The 19,893-nt window shown below is 47.5% G+C and overlaps 1 protein-coding gene across 11 annotated transcripts in view; it reads right to left on the bottom strand.

Annotated features, from left to right (window-relative positions):
• Positions 1–9,206: 9,206 nt before the first annotated feature.
• Positions 9,207–19,893, bottom strand: part of TNRC6A (trinucleotide repeat containing 6A) — a 224,813-nt gene continuing 214,126 nt past the window's right edge. For 9 of the 11 annotated variants that reach the window (XM_027526756.1, XM_027526755.1, XM_027526754.1 and 6 more), the window contains 7 exons: positions 18,868–19,026; positions 18,092–18,232; positions 16,651–16,758; positions 15,298–15,519; positions 13,437–13,507; positions 12,528–12,667; positions 9,207–12,021 (listed from right to left, as the gene is read on the bottom strand). In XM_027526756.1, the coding sequence (XP_027382557.1) occupies positions 11,646–12,021; positions 12,528–12,667; positions 13,437–13,507; positions 15,298–15,519; positions 16,651–16,758; positions 18,092–18,232; positions 18,868–19,026 (1,217 nt within the window). In that variant the 3' untranslated portion in view covers positions 9,207–11,645. Of the gene's footprint in view, positions 12,022–12,527; positions 12,668–12,862; positions 12,991–13,436; positions 13,508–15,297; positions 15,520–16,650; positions 16,759–18,091; positions 18,233–18,867; positions 19,027–19,893 lie in introns of all 11 variants that reach the window. The other 2 variants (XR_003508592.1, XM_027526752.1) reach the window with 2 other exon arrangements.

The raw sequence follows: 19,893 nt of genomic DNA on the forward strand, positions 1-19,893 counted from the left end.
TTAGCTTATTTCCAGTTTGGGGTAACTGTGAATAAAGTGGTGTGAATAACAGCATACATCTTTGAATAGATACACTTCCTCCCTTCTCTTGAGTAAACGCTTAGGTGGGAAATGTCTGGGTCACACTCTCAGTATGTTATTCCATTTTAAAAAGGAAGGAGGGGATTTCCTAGTGGTCCAGTGGTTAGGACTCTGAGCTTCCTCTGCAGGGGACACAATTTTAATCCTCAATTAGGGAATCCTGCATGCCATGTAGCATGATTAAATATGAATACATAAATAAATAAAAGGAAGGAAATTTTGACACATGCAACAACATGGATGAATGTTGAAAATATTATGCTACTTGAGATTTACATTAAGCTAGAAACTCCAGTACTTTGGCCACCTCATGCGAAGAGTTGACTCATTGGAAAAGACTCTGATGCTGGGAGGGATTGGGGGCAAGAGGAGAAGGGACGACAGAGGATGAGATGGCTGGATGGCATCACTGACTCAATGGACGTGAGTCTCAGTGAACTCCAGGAGTTGGTGATGGACAGGGAGGCCTGGCATGCTGTGATTCATGGGGTCGCAAAGAGTCGGACACGACTGAGCGACTGATCTGATCTGAGACACGGAGGGCCACATATTGGATGATAAAGATCATTTATATGAAATGGCCAAAACAGGCAGATTTATAGTGGCAGAAAGGTTAGTGGTTTCCCAGGGCTGGCAGATGGAGAGGAGATGGAGGGTGACTGCTAACGATGAAATGTTCTAAACCTGACCATGGTGATGACTGTACAATTGTGACTGTACTAGAAAACATTGCATTTTATGGCATGTGAATTATCTCTCAATAAAGTTGTTATAATAAAAAAAGAAGTGAATGCTCTTAGAGTGAAAGTAGATCAATTAAGACAAAAATACAACCGATTTTTTCTAGAAGTTGCAAACCACTGGATGCATACACTTAAACCAGTTTTAGCTTGTCTGGTCACTGCTCCTAACTGTTCTACGTCTAATAGCTCAACTGCTTTCTGTCATGAGAACAGTCTCACTCTGGAATTTAAGATTCTATGTTAGGGGTCTCTAGAAAAACAGAAACAATAGGACATTTAAGCAATTGGCTTATGCAATTATCAGTTCAGTTCAGTTCAGTCGCTCAGTCGTGTCCAACTCTTTGCAACCCCATGAATCGCAACACACCAGGCCTCCCTGTCCATCACCAACTCCTGGAGTTCACCCAGACTCACGTCCATCGAGTCAGTGATGCCATCCAGCCATCTCATCCTCTGTCGTCCCCTTCTCCTCCCGCCCCCAATCCCTCCCAGCCTCAGAGTCTTTTCCAATGAGTCAACTCTTCACATGAGGTGGCCAAAGTACTGCAGTTTCAGCTTTAGCATCATTCCTTCCAAAGAAATCCCAGGGCTGATCTCCAGAATGGACTGGTTGGATCTCCTTGCAGTCCAAGGGACTCTCAAGAGTCTTCTCCAACACTACAGTTCAAAAGCATCAAGTCTTTGGAGCTCAGCCTTCTTCACAGTCCAACTCTCACATCCATACATGACCACAGGAAAAACCACAGCCTTGACTAGACGAACCTTTGTTGGTAAAGTAATGTCTCTGCTTTTCAATATGCTATCTAGGTTGGTCATAACTTTCCTTCCAAGGAGTAAGTGTCTTTTATGCAATTATAGAGGTCAGCAAATCCAAAATCTATAGCATAGTCTGGCTGGCCGGACACCCAGGAAGAATCAACAATGAATTTCAAGTCCAAAGGCCTACTGCTGTCAGAATGCACTCTTATTTATTTATTTATTTAATTTTTGGCTGTGCCACAGGGCATGTGGGATCTTCGTTTCCCGATCAGGGATCAAGCCTGTGTCTTCTGCAGTGGAAGGGCGATGTCTTAACCCCTGGACCACCAAGGAAGTCCCTTTAATTTTCTTTCATTTTTTCAAAGTCTATATATTTAAAAATGCTCTCACAGAAATATCCGGAATAATATTTGACTGTGGCCCAGCTAAGCTGGCACATAGAATTAACCATCCCAGATTCCACCCTGTCTAGTTTGAAACTCCAATCTCAACATGCAGTTGAAAGTTCCTGCTCCCTTCCCTCCCTTCTGATTTTCAGAACCTTGTTCCTTGACTCTTCCAAGAAGGTGCTCTCTCCCCTGTGTACCACCCTGGTCTGGGTGGGTCTTTCCTGGGGCTTGCAGGGCATCTCGTCCCCTGTACAGCCCCCTCAAGCTCTCTCCCCACGGCCAGGCACACCCACAGCCCAGCCAACTGCCCACCTGGGGAAGCTAGGTGGCCCAGCTCCTGTATTTGGACTCCCTCAACCCCTCTGAAATGCCATCCTTTGGAGGTCAGGAGCAGAAGCCCAACTGTCCCTGGCACTGTCTGGCTCAGCCTCCAGTCTCTCGAAATTCTCTTTTCCTGCTTGCTGCAGGGTCAGGGTCAGATGGCTGAGGGCCAGGTCACTGCAGAATGAGTCACCCCTCTTTTCTTTAAAAAGATTTTAAAAAATGTGTATTTATTTGGCTGCACCAGGTATCAGTTGCAGCCCGTGAGATCTTTAGTTGCAACATGTGAACTCTTGGTTGCGGCTTGCAGGATCTAGTTCCCTGCCTGGGGATTAAACCTGGGCCCCTTGCATTGAAAGCTTGGAGTCTTAGGCACTGGACCACCAGGGAAGTTCCCACCCCCGCCCCCCCCCGCCCCCCCCCCCCCCCCGTCCCCCTCCTCCCCCATCCCCCACCTTTTCAATGGTCATTCTCATGGAAAGCCCTTTCCTTACCCTGCTCCCTCCCCATCCAGGGTGAAGGCCTCCTTCCTTGGCCTGTCTGCCCCAGGGTGGATCTCCCATTGCTTAGCCTGTCCTTCCCAGGCTGGAGCCCCTCTTCCTTAGTCTGTCTCCTCCCCCAGGATGGAGTCCCCCCTTCATTAGCCTGTCCCCTCCCCCAGGATGGAGACCCCCTTCCTTAATCTGTCCTCTCCCCCAGGATGGAGCCCTCCTTCCTTAGCCTGTCCCCACCCCCAGGATGGAGCCCCGCCTCCTTAGCCTGTCCCCACCCCCAGGATGGAGCCTCTAGCTGTCAGGGCTGTGCAAGTGCTCTCAGAAGTGAGTGTCTCCTTCCATCTCACACCCCAGGTACCTTAGTCCCCTCTCCATCACCCTGGTCCTGCCTCTCCAGGGACACTGCATCCCCACCCCCCAAAGTGTACCTCTATCGCCCCATCCCTGAATACGGACTCATTCAGTTTTGTCAGGATGTCTTGCAGGGAAGGGCTGCTCCCCTTGCTGTGACTGAAGGAGAAGGGTGTCCCCAGTCCCATGTGAGGTGCCTGAGGAGCTGGCAGGGCTGGTGGGTGGAGAGCATCCAGCCGTCACCCACAGGGACCCAAAGACTGGCGGGAAGCCAGCGGGTGGACAGTGAGCTGGTGGAGGAGGCAACAGGTGAGGTCAAGGCCAACAGGTGAGGTCAAGGCCAACAGGGCAGGTCTAGCAGGGCCTCAGTGGCCACAGGAAGGAGCTTGTACTTTTGCCAAGCGCAGCGGGAACCTCGAAGGGTTGGAGGCTGGGGAGTGACTGGATCTGATCTCACTCTGCAACCGGATGGGAGGATGACCATACATGCGTTCTGGAAGGAGGTAACGCACAGGGACTCCTTGGAGATACTGAGAGATGCTCTGAACGGAATAAAACGGCACGTGCTAGACCTGGGCTTCTCATTCTCTGCAGCTGGATAATCCCTTCCTCTGTGTGTGTGTCGGGGGAGGGGGCGTCCTGTACACTTCAAGGACATCGAGCAGCATTCCTGGTCTCTAACTGCTGGATGCCAGGAGCAGGCTCTCCCCCCACCCACCCCCTTATTGTGAGAGCCATAAAGGTCTCCAGACATCCTGACTATCCCCTGGGGCGGGGCCAACATCACCTCCAGTTGAGAATCACTGTTCTGGACAGAAGAACGGCTGAGGGTGGGAGGGGACTATTCGAGAGAAGGTTGGGAAGGGGTTCCGTGCACAGGCTTCTTTGCTTGGAGTGGGATCAGGAGTAGCCAGCTGAACACCTGGGGCAAGACTGATTCAGAGGAAGAGGTGATTCCCTGGGGCGGGAGAGAGCAAGGGGGTCTGGGGAGGGCCGAGGAGAGCAGGTGAGGATAGGGGGTAAAGCGTGGTAAGGGGTCTGGGTTTTTTCCTAAGTGCTACAGAAAGTCATCAGAGGGTCATAAACATGCTGGTGATGTGATGGAGCTGAAGCCCCAGAGTTTAGGGGCACAAAGGGACTTTCTGGGGTGATGGACACGGCTTCTATCTTGGTGGGATGAGGGATACATGAGTGCATGCACTCATGAACCCACTGAATGGTACGCTTTAGAACTGGGCTCCTGTATTGTATGAAAATTATGTCAGTTTAAATATATATATATCTATTTGGCTGTACCAGGTCTTACTTGTGGCACTCAGGATCGTCAGCCTGTTGCAGCACACACAGTACCTTTTACTTTCGGCATGTGGGGTCTAGTTCCCTGGCCAGGGATACCGAACTCAGGCCCCCTGCATTGGGAGCGCGGAGTCCTTGCCACTGGCCACCAGGGAAGTCCCCATGGCGGCTTTTAAAAGGACAAAAGGCAAAGCTCACCCTAGCTATTGTGAGGCGGGTGGACAGAGAGGGTGGAAAGCAGGAGATGTCCTGGCTGAGGTCACGGCGTTGGGGGTGGAGAGATGGTCTGATTAAAGATCTCTTTTGAAGGCCAAGCAGAAGGATTTTGGATGTTGGGGGTCAGGGACTGAGCTAGCAGATGGTGTGATGAGGATTTCAGCCCAGAGTGGTGTCATTTCAAAGGCTGTAACAGACCAATAACAGCTTATTTATCTACTCTCTTTTTTTTTTTTTTTTTTTGCCACACCTCCAGGCATGTAGGATCTTAGTTTCCCACCAGGGATGGAATCCGTGCCGCCTACAGTGGAGTTCAGAGTACTAACCACTGAACAGCCAAGGACGTCCAAATTGTTACTCCCAAGGGCACAGGTGTGCCGGTGGGAAGAGCTCTCCCTTGGCCATGTTGCCTCGTCCTTAGGCACTCAGGATGTCCCATTTCTGCCCTTCACCTGAACTGCTATGTATATAACTAAGATTGTCTTTATTTTTTAATAAGGGGAGTGCCATCATATTTCTGGGACTTCCCTGGTGGCTCAAATGGTAAAGAATCTGCCTGCAATGCGAGAGACCTGGGTTTGATCCCTGGATCAGGAAGATTCCCTGGAGAAGGGACTGGCTACCCACTCCAGTATTCTGGCCTGGAGAATTCTGTAGACAGAGGAGCTACTGTTTGTGGGGTCGCAAAGAGTCAGACATGACTGAGCGACTAACATTTTCACTTTCATCATATTTATTATTTTTTAAATTATTAAATTTTTAAAAAATTTGGCTGCATCGGGTCTTCGCCGTTGCGGAGCACAGGCTCCAGTGTGGGCAGGCTCAGCAGTGGCACCCAGGCTTAGTTGCCCCACGGCATGTGGGATCTTTATTCCCCGACTAGGGATTGAATGACTTGTCTCCTGCATTAGAAGGCAGATTCGTAACCACCAGACCACCAGGGAAGTCCCTAAGGTACTCTTTAAATGTGAGTCATTTAAAAAGTAAATCTTGCTTTTCAGGGACTGCAAATCTGGAGAGATCCTGGCTGGGAGAAGGACTTGAATCTCATTGTGCTCCCAGCCTTTCAACTCTCCCTGGAAGCCCCTCAGTAAAAATGGCCTGATCCAAAAAAAAAAAGTAAAACCTGAAAGTGTGTATTTACAAGGCAACCTTAGCAAACCAGGGTTACTTGTTATATCTAGCAGGGGGATGATAATAACTAGCCCAGTAAAACCAGACAATGTTATTGAACGAAAAATTCAAAATAATGAAATACTTGAAAACTAAATTCCTGAAGAATGGGACATTTTTTCTAATTTATTTTTAATCGAAGGATAATTGCTTTACAGTATTGTGTTGGTTTCTACCAAACATCAACATGAATCAGCCATAGGTTTAGCCCTGTCCCCTCCAAGAATGGGACTTCTGATGCTTATGTAATAAGGGCCTATAGTCATTGCTAGGCCTTAACTGTATTCCTTAAAAATCTCTTTGTCATCACTTATCTGTGTTTCTATAGGAAAAATATTAAAACAGAAACAAAACTACAATAGTGACTCTAGGAAGTGCAAACAAAGGCTTCAAGTCTCTGGTGCACACTTGAGGGGCTCCTTAGATCCCTGGAGGAGAGCATGGCAACCCACTCCAGTATTCTTGCCTGGAGAGTCCCATGGACAGAGGAGCTGGCGGGTTATGCTCCATAGGGTCAAAGAGACCCTATGGAGGGTCAATGTCCAAAGAGAATTGGACATTACTCAAGTGACTGAGCATGTGGTACGCATCTTAACCCTGGGGGCACCCTGGGGCCTTTGCTGAGCGCTGGAACCTGCCTGGGATGCTGACCCAGCACACCCAGCACAGCCAAGAAGTCCCAGGAGGGCCTTAGGATGGCTATAGAGTTAACATTATAATTTTTTTTAAACTTTTTGTTGTCAATTTATTATTTACCCCTTTGCCAAAATCCAACGAGGCAGGCATTCATTTGGGGAGTTCTCAGGCTGTCACTACTGTGGCCCAGGTTCAATCCCTGACAGAGATCCTGCAAGCTGCACAGTGAGGCCAGAAAAAAAAAAAAGGAACAGAGTTTTTAAAAAGATCCTCTAAAACAGCCGAAGAATCAGTTTTACCTCTAGTACTTTTCCGAAGGACAGAAATCAGGAACTCTGGGGCATTTGTCCAAAAGCAGTGTTAAAAATATCTGCTCCATCAAGAGAATGATTTGACGATCACTCCTTTAGTAAGACCTTAATTTACATTTCAGATGGAAATTTTTCTTCGGATAGTTGTAGATTCACATACAGTTACAAAATAAATAATATAGAAGGGAATTCCCTGGTGGTCTAGTGGTTAGGACTCTGCACGTCTACTGCCGAGGGCCAGGGTCCCATCAAGGTTTTAAAACGTGTCTGCAGTGGGGCTGGAGCATGGGGACTTCCTTCTAGCTCCCGGGCGATGCTAGCAGGCAGCCACAGTGCAGCAAGCGCTATCCCCACCTTCCTTTCTGCTGGTCTCCTGTGTTGTCCCCCTGGCTCACACTGATGCCCTCCCGGCCTGCAGGACTGATCTTGTCACACGCCTGGCTGTTGCTTCACCGCCCTTAAGGGCTCTCCTCAAATGCCACCTCAAGGACATGGGTTTTATTCCAGCTGCCTAGGCCGTCAGTGGTCATGGTAGCACTTTTCAGTGGAGAAAGGGAATGCTGAGTCAAAGCCTCAGGGCGGGACCCAGTGGACGAGGCTGGGAGTTATCCTTGACCGCCTGTACACACCGCAGACATTCCCGAGGAGCAATTTCTAAAGTGTGGGTATTCCAAGAAATAAAAAAGCAAAAACATTTTTTTAAAAAGGGACTTCCCTGGCTGTCTAGTGGTTATGAGGCTGCTTCCACTGAAGGGGAGCGTGTGTTCAATTCCGGCTACGAAGATCCTGCCTGCTGTGTGGCACAGCCAAAAAATAAAAAAAAAAAATAAACAGGACTTTCCCTGGTGGTCCACTGGATAAGAATCTGCCTGCCAATGCAGGAGGCCGCGGTTAGATCCCTGGTCTGGGAGATTCCACATGCTGCAGGCAACTAAGCCTATGCATTGACCGCATGCTCTAGAGCCCACAACCCTAAGCAAAAGAAGGTGCCGCAATGATAAGTCCCCCTCGGTGCAGCTAGAGAAAGCCCCTGCACGGCCACAAAGACCCAGTGCAGTCAAAAATAAATAACATAAAATTTAAAAAAGAAATAGGGACTTCCCTGGTGGTCAAGTGGCTAATACTCCGAGCTCCCAAAGGAGGGGGCCCCAGTTCAAACCCTGGTTGGAGAACTAGATCCCACATGTCTCAGCTAAAAGTTCGTATGTGGCTGCAACTAAGACCCAGTGCAGCCAAATAAAAATATAAATAAACATTTACAAAGTGTGGGTCCTCTGTGATGCTGTGCCCTTAACTCCTCTGCAAAGACTTCACACCTTCCCCTGAGCTTTGATAGGTTGTCTCCACCCAGAACTGAATCTATTTTTTGGTTTGTTTTTTGGATAGCTTACTTAAGACCAGTGGCACTGATTTTTCAGAGTCATGACATCACCATCTTTTGTCAAAAAACTGACATAAGGAGTTGATTTTTAAAACTATGAAGTCTGAAAATTCAGGTGGTTCTGTGATATGGTGAAACTGAGCAGGAAGACCTAGTGGGGCTCCTGGGCACAAAAGCCTTTCTGTATCTCCTATTTCTTGTTTGCAGGAAATAGGCTTCATTCAGCCTCTACAACGTTCCCTGGGTTCCAAACGGTTGTTAATCAGGGAAGGCGGAGGATGCAGAGATAATGGAGGAGTAGTCAAGAGACAATACTGCAGCCTTAGGGACAGGGTCCTGGTTTCCTCTCAGAGGATACACAGATGACTTTTGAGCTGTTTGGCAGCTCAGGTGGGAAAAGTTAACAGTATGCTGCCCCCAAACAGGTAGACAGACCCTAGACTGGTTGGAATCAGAAAGTTGATGGTGCTGACTCCCAACTGTCTCATCACCAACCTCAGAACAATGTTCATGAGCTGATCACACCCTCTTTGAACCTTCTATAGTAAACTCCTCACTACCCGCTCCGGGTTGGGACACACAATCTTGAGGGTGATCAGCCCTCTGGGTTTCCCTTTGCCTGGCAAAGCAATTAAGTTGTCCTTTTCAACTGCACCCAAAACAGATTCAGTTTGGTACAGGAGAGAGTCCGGATTTTGGCTGCCAGTCCAGGCAAGCTGACCCCAGCGGATTACTGTCTTTGAGGAGAAGGCAGTGTTGGGCAGGCCCTCAGGGAGCAGCTCAGGATGTCTAGAGCCCAGGACACATCCAAGGGAGGAGCTGTGTAGCTCCTGGGAGCTATATTTGTAAACACATAGCTGGATGTGTTAAAAGCTTTAGATCAACTCTAAGAGGCTGTTAGTGACTCAAGGTCACTGAGCCAGGGGAATGTCAAGGTCAGACTAATCATCTAGCCTAAGGCGTGGGCAGTTGAAAGAGATTAAGGAAGGTTTAGGAGGAACACAGTTGTTTAGGGACTAGAACTGTTAAAGACCAGGCAAACACCAAACCACTTCTTAATTTTTTAAATCAAACACTTTATTTCCACATAACAAGCGCAAAAAACTCCCAAACACTTTAACAATACAATTAACGCAGTTATGAAGTCAATTATATACTACTCAAAGCCCCAAAAGGTCAATCAGCTTAACGTTCCAAACATTTCCAGACGTGGTTTTTCAAAGCTACCTTTGGTTTTTGGAAAAACCAGTATGGAAGTCAATATACATTGAATGCATTGAACAACATTTGCTTATATTAAGGTGTCCAACAACATTAGCTTACACCTGGCAAGTTGGAGCATGATCTGAAGTCATACGCTGAAATACATACACAGGTTCTGCCCCCGCAGCTCCTGCGGTGAGGAGCGAGGGCCGTGAAGGGGGGAGAAAAAGGCCAGTCCAGGCTGTGGCATTTCTCATTTTGTAACAGAGGTATGAGAGTTAACACTAAGAACACTGTCAAGTCATTAAGCTTCATGTTCCAAATGGTCTCTTGCTGAGGCTTGAGATGGGCACAAATGGTGGGGAAGATGAAGTCACAGGAGAGTTTTGAGCAACAAGATCCCAAAGATGCTGAGAGAGGGCAGGAAGGAGCAAGCGACAGTTTCCCATTGTTCTCACATTATTTCAGGGTGAAATTGTGAATGAGTTCGGATAAAACGTTCAAATATTCGCTTAGATTTTTTTTTACTAGGTTGCTCTATGAGAACCCTCATACATAGCAACTTTGAAACTTTCGTTATAAAAAAGAGCGTACAAATAAATTCACAAAAAAGAGACAGTTAATGTTGAGCAGCCAAAAAGTCATGGTTTATTATATCTGAAGAAAGTTCATAATTCAAACACAACCAAACTGTACATTTTACAATCACATTCTATTTGTAAACAGTTAAAAGCCACTGACTTCTTTTGCATCTTAGGACACAAACAGTTAGAATCAAGGCAATGAAATGATGGCAAATTCTGTACTGTTAAAATTTTTACCCTTGTTTAGTCTCTCTTCTTTGACTAAGCAAGCATTATAATACCATTTGTGGGCAAAAAAAGGGGGGGGTGGGGAGAAAGAAATTTTAAAAATGGTGTATAACTCGTTAGTTTGCAACAACATTTAAAATTTTCTTTATACAACGAACAATTCTGTAAGCCCAATATCTTGGTTACAGTATGCATAGTTACTGATTTCGGCTTTAAGGTACAACAGTTAAACATTAACACAGTCACGAGAGAGCAGAAACAGAGAGAGCCACTTGATGGGATTACAAAAAATTATTACCTATTGATTATTAGCAAACCATCATCACTCACTAATAAAAAGATAGCATCTGAAAGCAGAATCTCAAACTCCAGCTTTAAGCATTTTTTTTTTCTTTTTTTTTTTTTGGCAGAGAAAATTCTTAAACAGAGCAATATGTAGTATCAGTGCTAAAAGTTGGGGTTTTTCTCTTTTCCTATAAGAAACTACAAGGAGTTTTTTTTTTTTTTTAATTTTTTTGTTTTTTTAAACTGGGGAACTGGTTTTCCTGAGAACCATGCTCTTTGATTTAGGACAGGAATAGAAAAACAAAAGAACATGGCCAAATGCTGCTCCTTTTTCCCAGAGATAGAAAGCATCTTTTAAATCATCCTCCATTTTTTTTTTTTTGTCTTTTAATTTTTTTTTAAATGATGGAAGAGTAAACATTTTTTTTTCTCAAAAAACAAACAAAAAAATCTGTAAACAAGAAGGCTCAACGTGGGAACCTTCAAAACAAAATGGAAAGCCTATTCAAAGTGCAGGGCCCGTCCTGGGTGGCAGGTGGGCTGCAAGTCACAGCTGTGGCCACAGTTTTTCAAACTGCAGAGTGAAATTCTTTAGTTTTATAACATGAGAAAACTGGTGCAATACTTTCATTTATAGTCCTAAGTCAGTATCATAACTTGATCTTTTAAACTCCACGATACCACAATAAGGTAGGCAAACATCAAGGCATAGTAGAGAGCGCACACCTTAAGAACATCCTTGAGTAAACGTTTACACTGGAACAGCTGCCCTCCCCGTGCTGCCGAGTAGACGGGGAGAACACCCTTCAGTGCAAAGTTAAAAGCTCATACATTATCAGCCCAAAAAACGTGTTTGCAAAAAGAAGAGAAAAAGAATGAATGGGGGGAGGGGGAGGAAGGGAGGAAAGAACTCAAAGGCTAAACATGATGAATATACACAAGTGAGCTCATTCTATACGGTGTAGCATGTATGGCGCTATTTGGGAGTGTAAATAGATAGATACCTTTTCACATTATAATATTGGCCTGCATGATTCAAGTATTCAAACTGATATGTTTCAGGGAAAACAAAGTGGAGAATGTGCAGAGAATAGCTGTTCCCACAGGTGGCCCCTGGCTGCAGGCGGCGAGCCCAACTTAGTGCTCCTTTCTCTTGCGGCTTGAGGTCGAAGTTCGTGAGTCTAGTCTACACTGTTACATGGACTCTCCACCCCCACCCAGGTGGTCAACAGAAAGAAAAGCGTTAATGGGGGATGGGCTGCTAATTCCCCGGGGGTCGCTGCTGCTGGGAGGACCCCACAGGCTTGTGGAATAATGTGGGGTCCCCCAGAGGGAAGTGCCATGAAGGTCTCCACAGTTAGTTCCCGACAGCCCAGCACCATTCCAGTGATTGAGATCGGTCCGGCTGGAGAATGAGTGGGAACAGTCGAGGGAGCCCAGCCGGCTCTGGCTGGACCCGAGAGACTGCCAGCTGGGAGAAGGGGTCAGAGACTGACTTTGTGCAAAGAAACGACTGATCTCCTCTTCACTGGCAAACTCAGCAAGAATAGTAGTGTTCCCCAGTACACACCTGGAGGAGAGACACAAGCAGGCCTGGTGAAGATGGGGGCCAGCTGAGGGGTCTGAGCCAAAGTCAGGGGGGCACTCTGTCGCCGTGGAGGGGGAAAAGGAGAGGGCAGGGCATAGCAAGGGTCCCTCCCGCCAGCCTGCGTGCGCCCTGGAGGCCACACGTGGTGGGGCACAGTGCCCAGGGCTCTCCAGACCCAGACGTGCCACCCAGCTCTGCTGAGGCATCAAGATCACGTCCTGCCTTCTAACTGGCAATTTAAGGGACTTTCTAGGGCCACTTTGATCTGGGGTCATGTGCTCCCTTCTGAACGCTGCCCTTGGAGCCAAAACACAGGAGGCTGCAGCTGTTCTGAGATGCTCACTGCGGGGCTGCACGTGCCGGCCCAGGGGTGGTGCACAGGGTCACCAGAGGTGCTTCCAGCCACCCGAGGGGGCCCTAACAGGAGGATTCCAAACATGCGACCCCAGGGGCATTTTCCAGGCGCCTGCGCAGAATGGGGAACTTACATGTGCAGAGACTTTTGTGCCTTCACTACCTCTTCTTTTGAACTGTAACGGACCAAAGCGTTTCCATGTGGGAGGTTCAGGTGGAATGTTATCAGTGGGCCATGCTGCATGCACAGAGTACGCAGAGTTGAGCCATCAATCTAGGAAACAGAGCCGGGGAGCTGCGAGTTAGACGCACCACCGCGAGGACCGTCCGGGAGGTGGTCCCAGGCTGGGACTCTGGTTCTCTCTCTTGCCCGAGGTCCTTCACTCCTGGTGCCACTCTGCACTGGGACTCACTGCTGCCATGGGGCACAGCGCCTCCCTCCCCACCTCCACTGGTCCCAGAGCCATACCTCTGTGGCCTCTAGACTCCTGGATATTCCCCAGATCCCCAATTCCTTAGTTAGCCATTGCCCCTGCTGTGGCTTCAGGTCTTCTCTCTTCCCTGCCCTGAGGACAGGATTCATCAAGGCACTGCTCCCTGGGGAGGAGGGGGGTGGGCTCTTAACACCCAGCCTCCAGAGGAGGGGGTCATCCAGGGACTAAGAAAATGTTCTCATCTAAACGGGCAGACACGGTTTCTCAAAATGTGGCACAAGGACCACCTGCATTAAACTAATCTGAACGCCCTTACAGAAATGCAGACCCCTGGTCCTAGCCCAGGTCTGCTACATGAGGGTCTGCGGGGTGAGGTTTAGGACTCTGGTTTTGATCGGCTCCTGTGCATTTCATAGCATAAGAACCGCAGGATCAGACCAGCAGCCTGCCTGAGGAATCCGCAGACCATTCTCTGCCAGCCCTGACATCTGTTGAGTCCACTGAGCGGGCCTGCGCGGTCCTCCTCTCAGACTTACACCAGCATGGAAGCCTTTGCTTCCATGGGACCTGGAACCAGGAACCATCAACCAGGATACCTGATGTTCTTACCTGAGGTGTAAGGTTTTTTAGAACAAGCCAATTTGTTATTCTCCCTGAGCTGCTCTCACCCCAGCTGGAACCTAAACAAGGAAGAAAAAGGACAAGTCAGCCTTCTAAGACTGTGGCCTGAATGACTGTTCAGGACAACACAGCCCAGTTACACTGGAGGGATTCAGAAGGATCACCTGAGCTCAGGGCATCCATTTCCTTCCTTCTTACCTGGGTTTCTACCTGGGGTATTTTCTCCACAGGCCAGGATGCCACCTCACTCCAACTCTGACCAGCAGCTAATTCCTGGGGCACATGGCTTGGGCTCTGGGGGTGAGGGGCTCAGAGAGCTGCCAGCTCATCACGGTGGGCGAGGGAACCACAGGCCAGATGTCTTTGGGTTCTTCCCATTTATAAAGCTAAACCTATTCCCTATTTGGGAAATAGCCTAGCTTCACGATCATCTCAGCTACTGGATGACTTTGCATGCAGGTCCCACAGGGTACGAAGTTAGAGGGGATTTAAGAGTCTGCCAATCGTCCAGACATTCCTTGTTTAGCCTGGGCTACCACAGGGGCTCTGCACCTGGCTTTCCTGTCTGGCCCCAAGGCATCGTCTCCCTCTCCCAGCAGCTTCAAGACATGATCCAGTCACTCCTGTCTAAAGCTGTTCAAGAGAGCCTCATAAACCCTTTAGAAGATGGCTGCATGCCACAGCTCAAGGCACTCAGCACTCCCTGAACACCGCCCCCCAACCCTTGCCAAGCTCCGACTTCAACAGGAAACCCTGTGTTTTCCCAGGTCTCCACGCCCTGGCCTACACGGCCCCCTCTGCTGACGTGGCTGACTCACACAGGCTTCCTGATCCCACCCGACGCCATCAACCCTCCTGAGGGTCAGGGGTCCTCAGCCACATTTATGATGCCCCTCATCATGTACCGCCAGGCAGTGAGCTGGCACCCAGAAGATGCCTGTGGCCTAAAAGAATCGCTCACACATTACACCAAGCTAATTTGGATTTAGTAACTTGGAACAGACTCAAGTGTTCTTTTCACATAATTAAAACCTTTCCTCTAAGGAAACATTTTAAGTTTTTTTCCAACCAATCACTGGTCTAAAGATTGGAAATTATTATTAATGAGGTTTCACTACAATTTTCAGCCTGGAGATGAGAAAACTTCGTGCACTTGGGGACAGGGAAGCAGATGAGCCACGAGCTGTGTTTGTGGCTGTGTGTGCAGTGTATGCTGGGGGAGGCAGCGGGGACGTGACCCAGTACAAGTCCCGTGTTTGTCGTTTACAGAAGGAGTGGGGGTGGGAACCATTTGTCCCAGGCTTCCTAGGACAGTCCAGTTTAGGCCTGCATGGTTAATTAACAGCACCTCCTTTCACTCTGAAACGTCCCTGTTTAATCAATAAAGTTTCTGATGATCCTAAATACAGGCCAAGCTTTCACCCCAAAACAGGCCCCTTAAAGGCCCAGATGGGCTGTCCCTGCTGACCCCAGGTTTATCAGACGATACTTCTCCGTGTGACATGGTGTCACCACAAGTCCGCCATGTGCAGGAAGTTACTACACCGAATGAGATGAGCTCTTGAGCAGCTTCTGAAAGGAGGGGTCCCCATTCTATTAACTTCATTGCTGACTGGTGTGTGTTTCTGGGGAAACCTAAATAATGTGGGCCAAATTTAAAGTAAAATTTAACACTCTCCAAAGCACGGCAGAAGACAGTAAGGAACCAGGAATCTTGCGCTGCGTTACCTTCTAACCCTACTTCACAGAGGACAGTGCAGCAGTCTCCTTCTCAGGCCTCTAGACTGGTGGTTCTGCTGCTGTTCAGTGAATGAACCACAAGAAACCACCTTCTTGCACGTCGTCTTACCTGGGGTATACCTGGCGTCAGAATTTCCCCATCCTCCACCTACTCGAAGGGGAGAATTATCCCACGAAGACAAGGGTGGCTTCTGACCAGTCAGTCCCGGAGGTGGGCGGGACGGAGCAGTGATGTTTTTAGGTGGCAGAGGGACCTTCCACAGCTCATGAGCCAGAGAGGTGTTTGTAACTGAACCAGGGGACCATGTCAATTTGGAATCACTATTTCTGGCTACTCGAAGGAGAAAAACAAAGAGGGGGAGAAGGGAGAGAAATGCTTTCAGAAAAGAGAAAATTTAAGTAATGACAGTACCCATTCCCCCAATAAAAGCAGATCAGACAAAAATGAACTTTAAAAAGGAACCTGCACCCTTGCCTCAAAACAGACTGTCTGTCTCATTCGTAGTTTTAAGACCCGTGAGACGCTTAGTCCAGCTAACACAACAACACACTAAACACTGCTTTGAACTGCTTCAAAGAGCAAGTGGGAACTCCACACCTTACCAGTCATGAGTCCCTCAGGACCGATACTCAGACCACTGGATTTCAGCATTTCATTATTCACTCATGAGAAAAGTAGACGCGACTCAGGGAGTCCTCACAGCAGACATTCACAGGGGGACACTCGGTACCGAGTGCTGGTCTGCTGGGCTTGTGGCGTACTTCTCCTTCTGATCCTCACACACTCTCTACTGAGGTTCAGAGAGGGTAAGCAATTTGCCTATGGGTCCAGTGCACAGCCAGGAACACAGGGAACTAAGTAAAATGAATGCTAAAAAAGGCGGAGGAGCAGAAGCCAACAGAAAAACTTTTTAACTTCTGTCACCGTCAACTATTTTTCCTACCTGATCATAAGGAGCTTGTCTTTAAGCCAGCAGATCTCAAAGTGTGATGGAAGACTGCTCACAACCCAGTTTATTACTGGCTTGTGACAGTATGAGAAATTTAGAGCGAGCGTTTATAAACTTTGAGAGCAACCTGACACTACCCCCAAGGCTGTACTCATTTTTCTAGCACTTTCAAGCTTGGGTTTACTGTATTTTACAAAAGTCATCAGTCTGCAAAGGACTTGGCATTAAAAAAAAGGTCCTTCACTACAGATAGTCGAGAACTACTACTTTGAACTAAATTACATTTAATCTCAGATGAGAGTGGCTATTCAGTGAAACCTGATTATTTTAATAAATGACGACTAGATACGACAAATTTTAAAAGGGGGCAAATAGTGTTAAAAATATCATCCCAAGCTCAGAAATATACTTCCCTAGCTCCCTGAAAACACGACTCTGGATTAAAATAAGAGGGCAACACAACAGCCCCGGCCCAGGCTCGGATGGGGAGCGCGCGCGGGGACAAGGCCCACCTGCAGTGCTTTGTGCTGTGCTGCTGAGGGGAGCGTTGTAGTTGGAGGCACGAATGGATGACCAGGCACTAGTTGAAGGCAGCGTGGTGTTCAAGGATGAGGATGACCCTGCACAAGGAAGAGCCCAGCGAACCATTCACTAGAGCGGGAGACCAGGCGTTTTGAGACGCAAAAGCATTTAGAGAATCTGCAACTTAAGTGTATGCCACAGAACGGACACAGGCATGTTCAGGCCTCGGGCACAGTGCCCATGATGGCAGTTTCCTTCTTGCCTCCACCTTGGCTCAGAAGAGGTCCCTCTCCCACCCGTCTCCTCGTACATGTCTGTGAGACTATACCCCAATAGTGAGATTGGCAAGAGGCAACACCGCCTTGCTTCTCAGTACCAGGCTCCATCTGAGGCCTGGCCTGTCTCTGAGCTCATGCCTGCTTGCTGGGCAGCTCCCCAAGGCGCCCTGGCACCGGCACCACCAGTGGGCCAGGCCTTTGTTCCTCCCCACTGCGCCCCAGAACCTAGCCTCTCTTCCTATTACTGCAAATCCCCTTAATGGCTACTCTAGTTTAGCTCCAGACCCGACCATTCTGTGAATCTCTGCAATAGTTCCTGCTGCTGGATCCTTTAACTACAGGCCATGAGCGCTCACTGCCCACGTTCTCCTGTGAAAGCAGTGGTTCCAGGTGGTTCCACACACAACTGTCAGCTAATTCAGCTATTTCAGAATGACAAGGATTCTTATCTCACCACTGTGACATGGCAAACATCTGTCAACAAACTATGTATTTAACAGAAAGTGTTGACTGTTTGACATTTTCTTTATTAGAAACTGTGTAGAGAGACAGCGGTGAGGATGTATGTTACAAAGATCTGTCCTCCTTCACTCTGCTCACCTTTCCTCTACTGCGTGTGTGCGTGGCATTCCTGTACATGGTGAGAAATAACCCCGTGATAAGGGAGGAGGAGGATTTTATGTGATGATCCACTGCAAAGCGCATCAGGATGCATGGACCCTTAAATTGCTCTTATTTTCACTCTGAGAGACCAAGAAAGCCAAATGCTTCTCCAGAGGGAAGTTCTTTAATATCCAGAGTGTGAAAACAAATAATAATACAACATCTTTCATAAGAAAGAGCCATTTCTTAATAACTACAATATGGCAACTTGTTATAAAAGTTATATACTAATATAGTTATTAGAAAGCAAATGTCTGTTGGTTCTTTAAGTTAATATACGTGTTCACCCTATCAAGTGATTAACAAATCCCCATCAAGTAAAAAGTGGTTAAGAGTTACCTACGGTAATCAAGAACTCTGTTATCACTGTCAGAAGCCCTTTGGATGTCAGGGGTTGTGTCGTGCTGGAGTGACTCTTGCCGCTCAGAGTTTCATGTCTACCTTGAGCCCTGCACCATTCAGAAACCCTAGGTTGTACCCGTCTACATACCACTGTTCCTGTCCCTGAGGTGGTCAACTTCCCGCACAGTATTAATTGAAAGATTGTTTATGACACTGCCAGGAGTGACGTAAGGGTCAGTTTCAGGGTCAATGTTTGGATAACCTTTCCATGGTTCACCAGGGCGAAATTCTGGAAATAAAAACTTCAAATTAGTTCAGGCTTAATCATCTAAAAATCCACTATTAACTATCCCAAAGTTTTATTCCTGAAGTTTATGCAATTCTCAAATATTTCCCAATATTCTCAAATTATTTTCCAACACCCTAACAGCCTGATTTAATATCACAACTAATATAAGCTGTTATTAATGAGTAACTTGCAAATTTTTGCCTGAAGTAATTTCTCTGGGTTTATATATTTTTAAAAGTGTATTTTGAAGTGCTTTATTACAATCACAAAGCTACAGCAACTTGGATTGGACAAAGCAGGCTGTAAGTGCATTTCTGGTGATTCCTCAATAGATGGAAATGCTGTCATGTCAGTCCCCAGACATTTGGAGAAGAACAATGAACACAGGTTTCTATCATGCTTTGTGTCGGACTAATCAACCCCACCTTCACAGCATACAAGCACCGGTAACAGGCCAGGTCACTCAGCAGCCCAAACCCGACGCTCAACTTCTCATTCGCCATTTCTGTGCTCTCCCCCACCCTCTGTGCAAGTCAGTCCAATCAAACAGAACTGGGGCCAAATCATTTGTATGTCCAGAGGTACTGAAATCTTAATGGAAACAAACTCTCACAAAAGAAGATGCCAGCATTTACCTGGTGGCCAATTAACACTGCTAGAGCCGTTAGGCGATTTGGCACGTGGCCAGCCATCTCCTATTGAACCTGGAGGACTGGCTGGTGAAGTACTGCTGTTCATAAAGTCATAGGGAACAAATGGAGACTCTTCCAGCCTGAAACCACTTGAAATAGCACCTAAAAAAGAGAAAATGGAAGGGAAGTGTGAGCAAAATATACCATCACATTTATTTCTTGTAGTTTGTCAAATACAGTAAGAAAACCTTTTATTAGATCTGTGGGTTCCAAACTGTGTTCTGTAGATTAGGTGAAGATGTCAGGAGGAAAAAAAGCCCTGCGCTTTCTTCAGACCTCAGTCACCTCTCTCCGATGGGGTCCTGGCCCTCAGTGACAGTGTATTCATTGACAGAAAAGCTGGAGGACAGAGGGTAGAAGGAGAGAATGCATGGTGAGGAGGGCCAAGGCCGGCATGGGAAGAGTTTGAGGGAAAAAATTCCAGCCAGTGGGTGAGGCCTGCACAAAGACTAGAGGAGAAAAACTGTTTGTCACTTCTCAGGAACTGAAAGATCATTTGGTCTGGAAAACAGTAAATGGGAGAGTGAACAACATGAAGGAGTTGGGCCCTGATCTTGAAGAGCCCAAGAACATTTTGTCTTAAATGCTTGCAATTCAAAGATCCTGAGGTGGGGTGTTGCATGCTCCAGCTGCCCCGGCCCCACCACTGCAGACTGACCGATGCCGTCTGCTCCCTCCAGCCTTCAGAATTGGCAACGCCCTCAAACAGGGCTTTCTAGGCCTTGGCAATGAGTTCACTGTATCGAAGGGTTTTAGGAAGGGAAGTCATACTAATACAGTTCCATTTATTTTGAAGCCACATTTGCTGCAGTGTGGAAAAGAGAAGGCAGGCTAGGACAGAAGCAGGGAGAGCATTAGGAGACACAACAGATGCATAAACTAGAAAGCAGATTGGGCACTATTCAGAGATGGACTGGATGGGGAGACTGGAGGAAGGAAGGAATCGAGAGTATCTCTGAGGCTCAAATA

Source organism: Bos indicus x Bos taurus, chromosome 25 (assembly GCF_003369695.1).
Source record: "Bos indicus x Bos taurus breed Angus x Brahman F1 hybrid chromosome 25, Bos_hybrid_MaternalHap_v2.0, whole genome shotgun sequence".
NCBI lineage: Eukaryota > Metazoa > Chordata > Mammalia > Artiodactyla > Bovidae > Bos > Bos indicus x Bos taurus.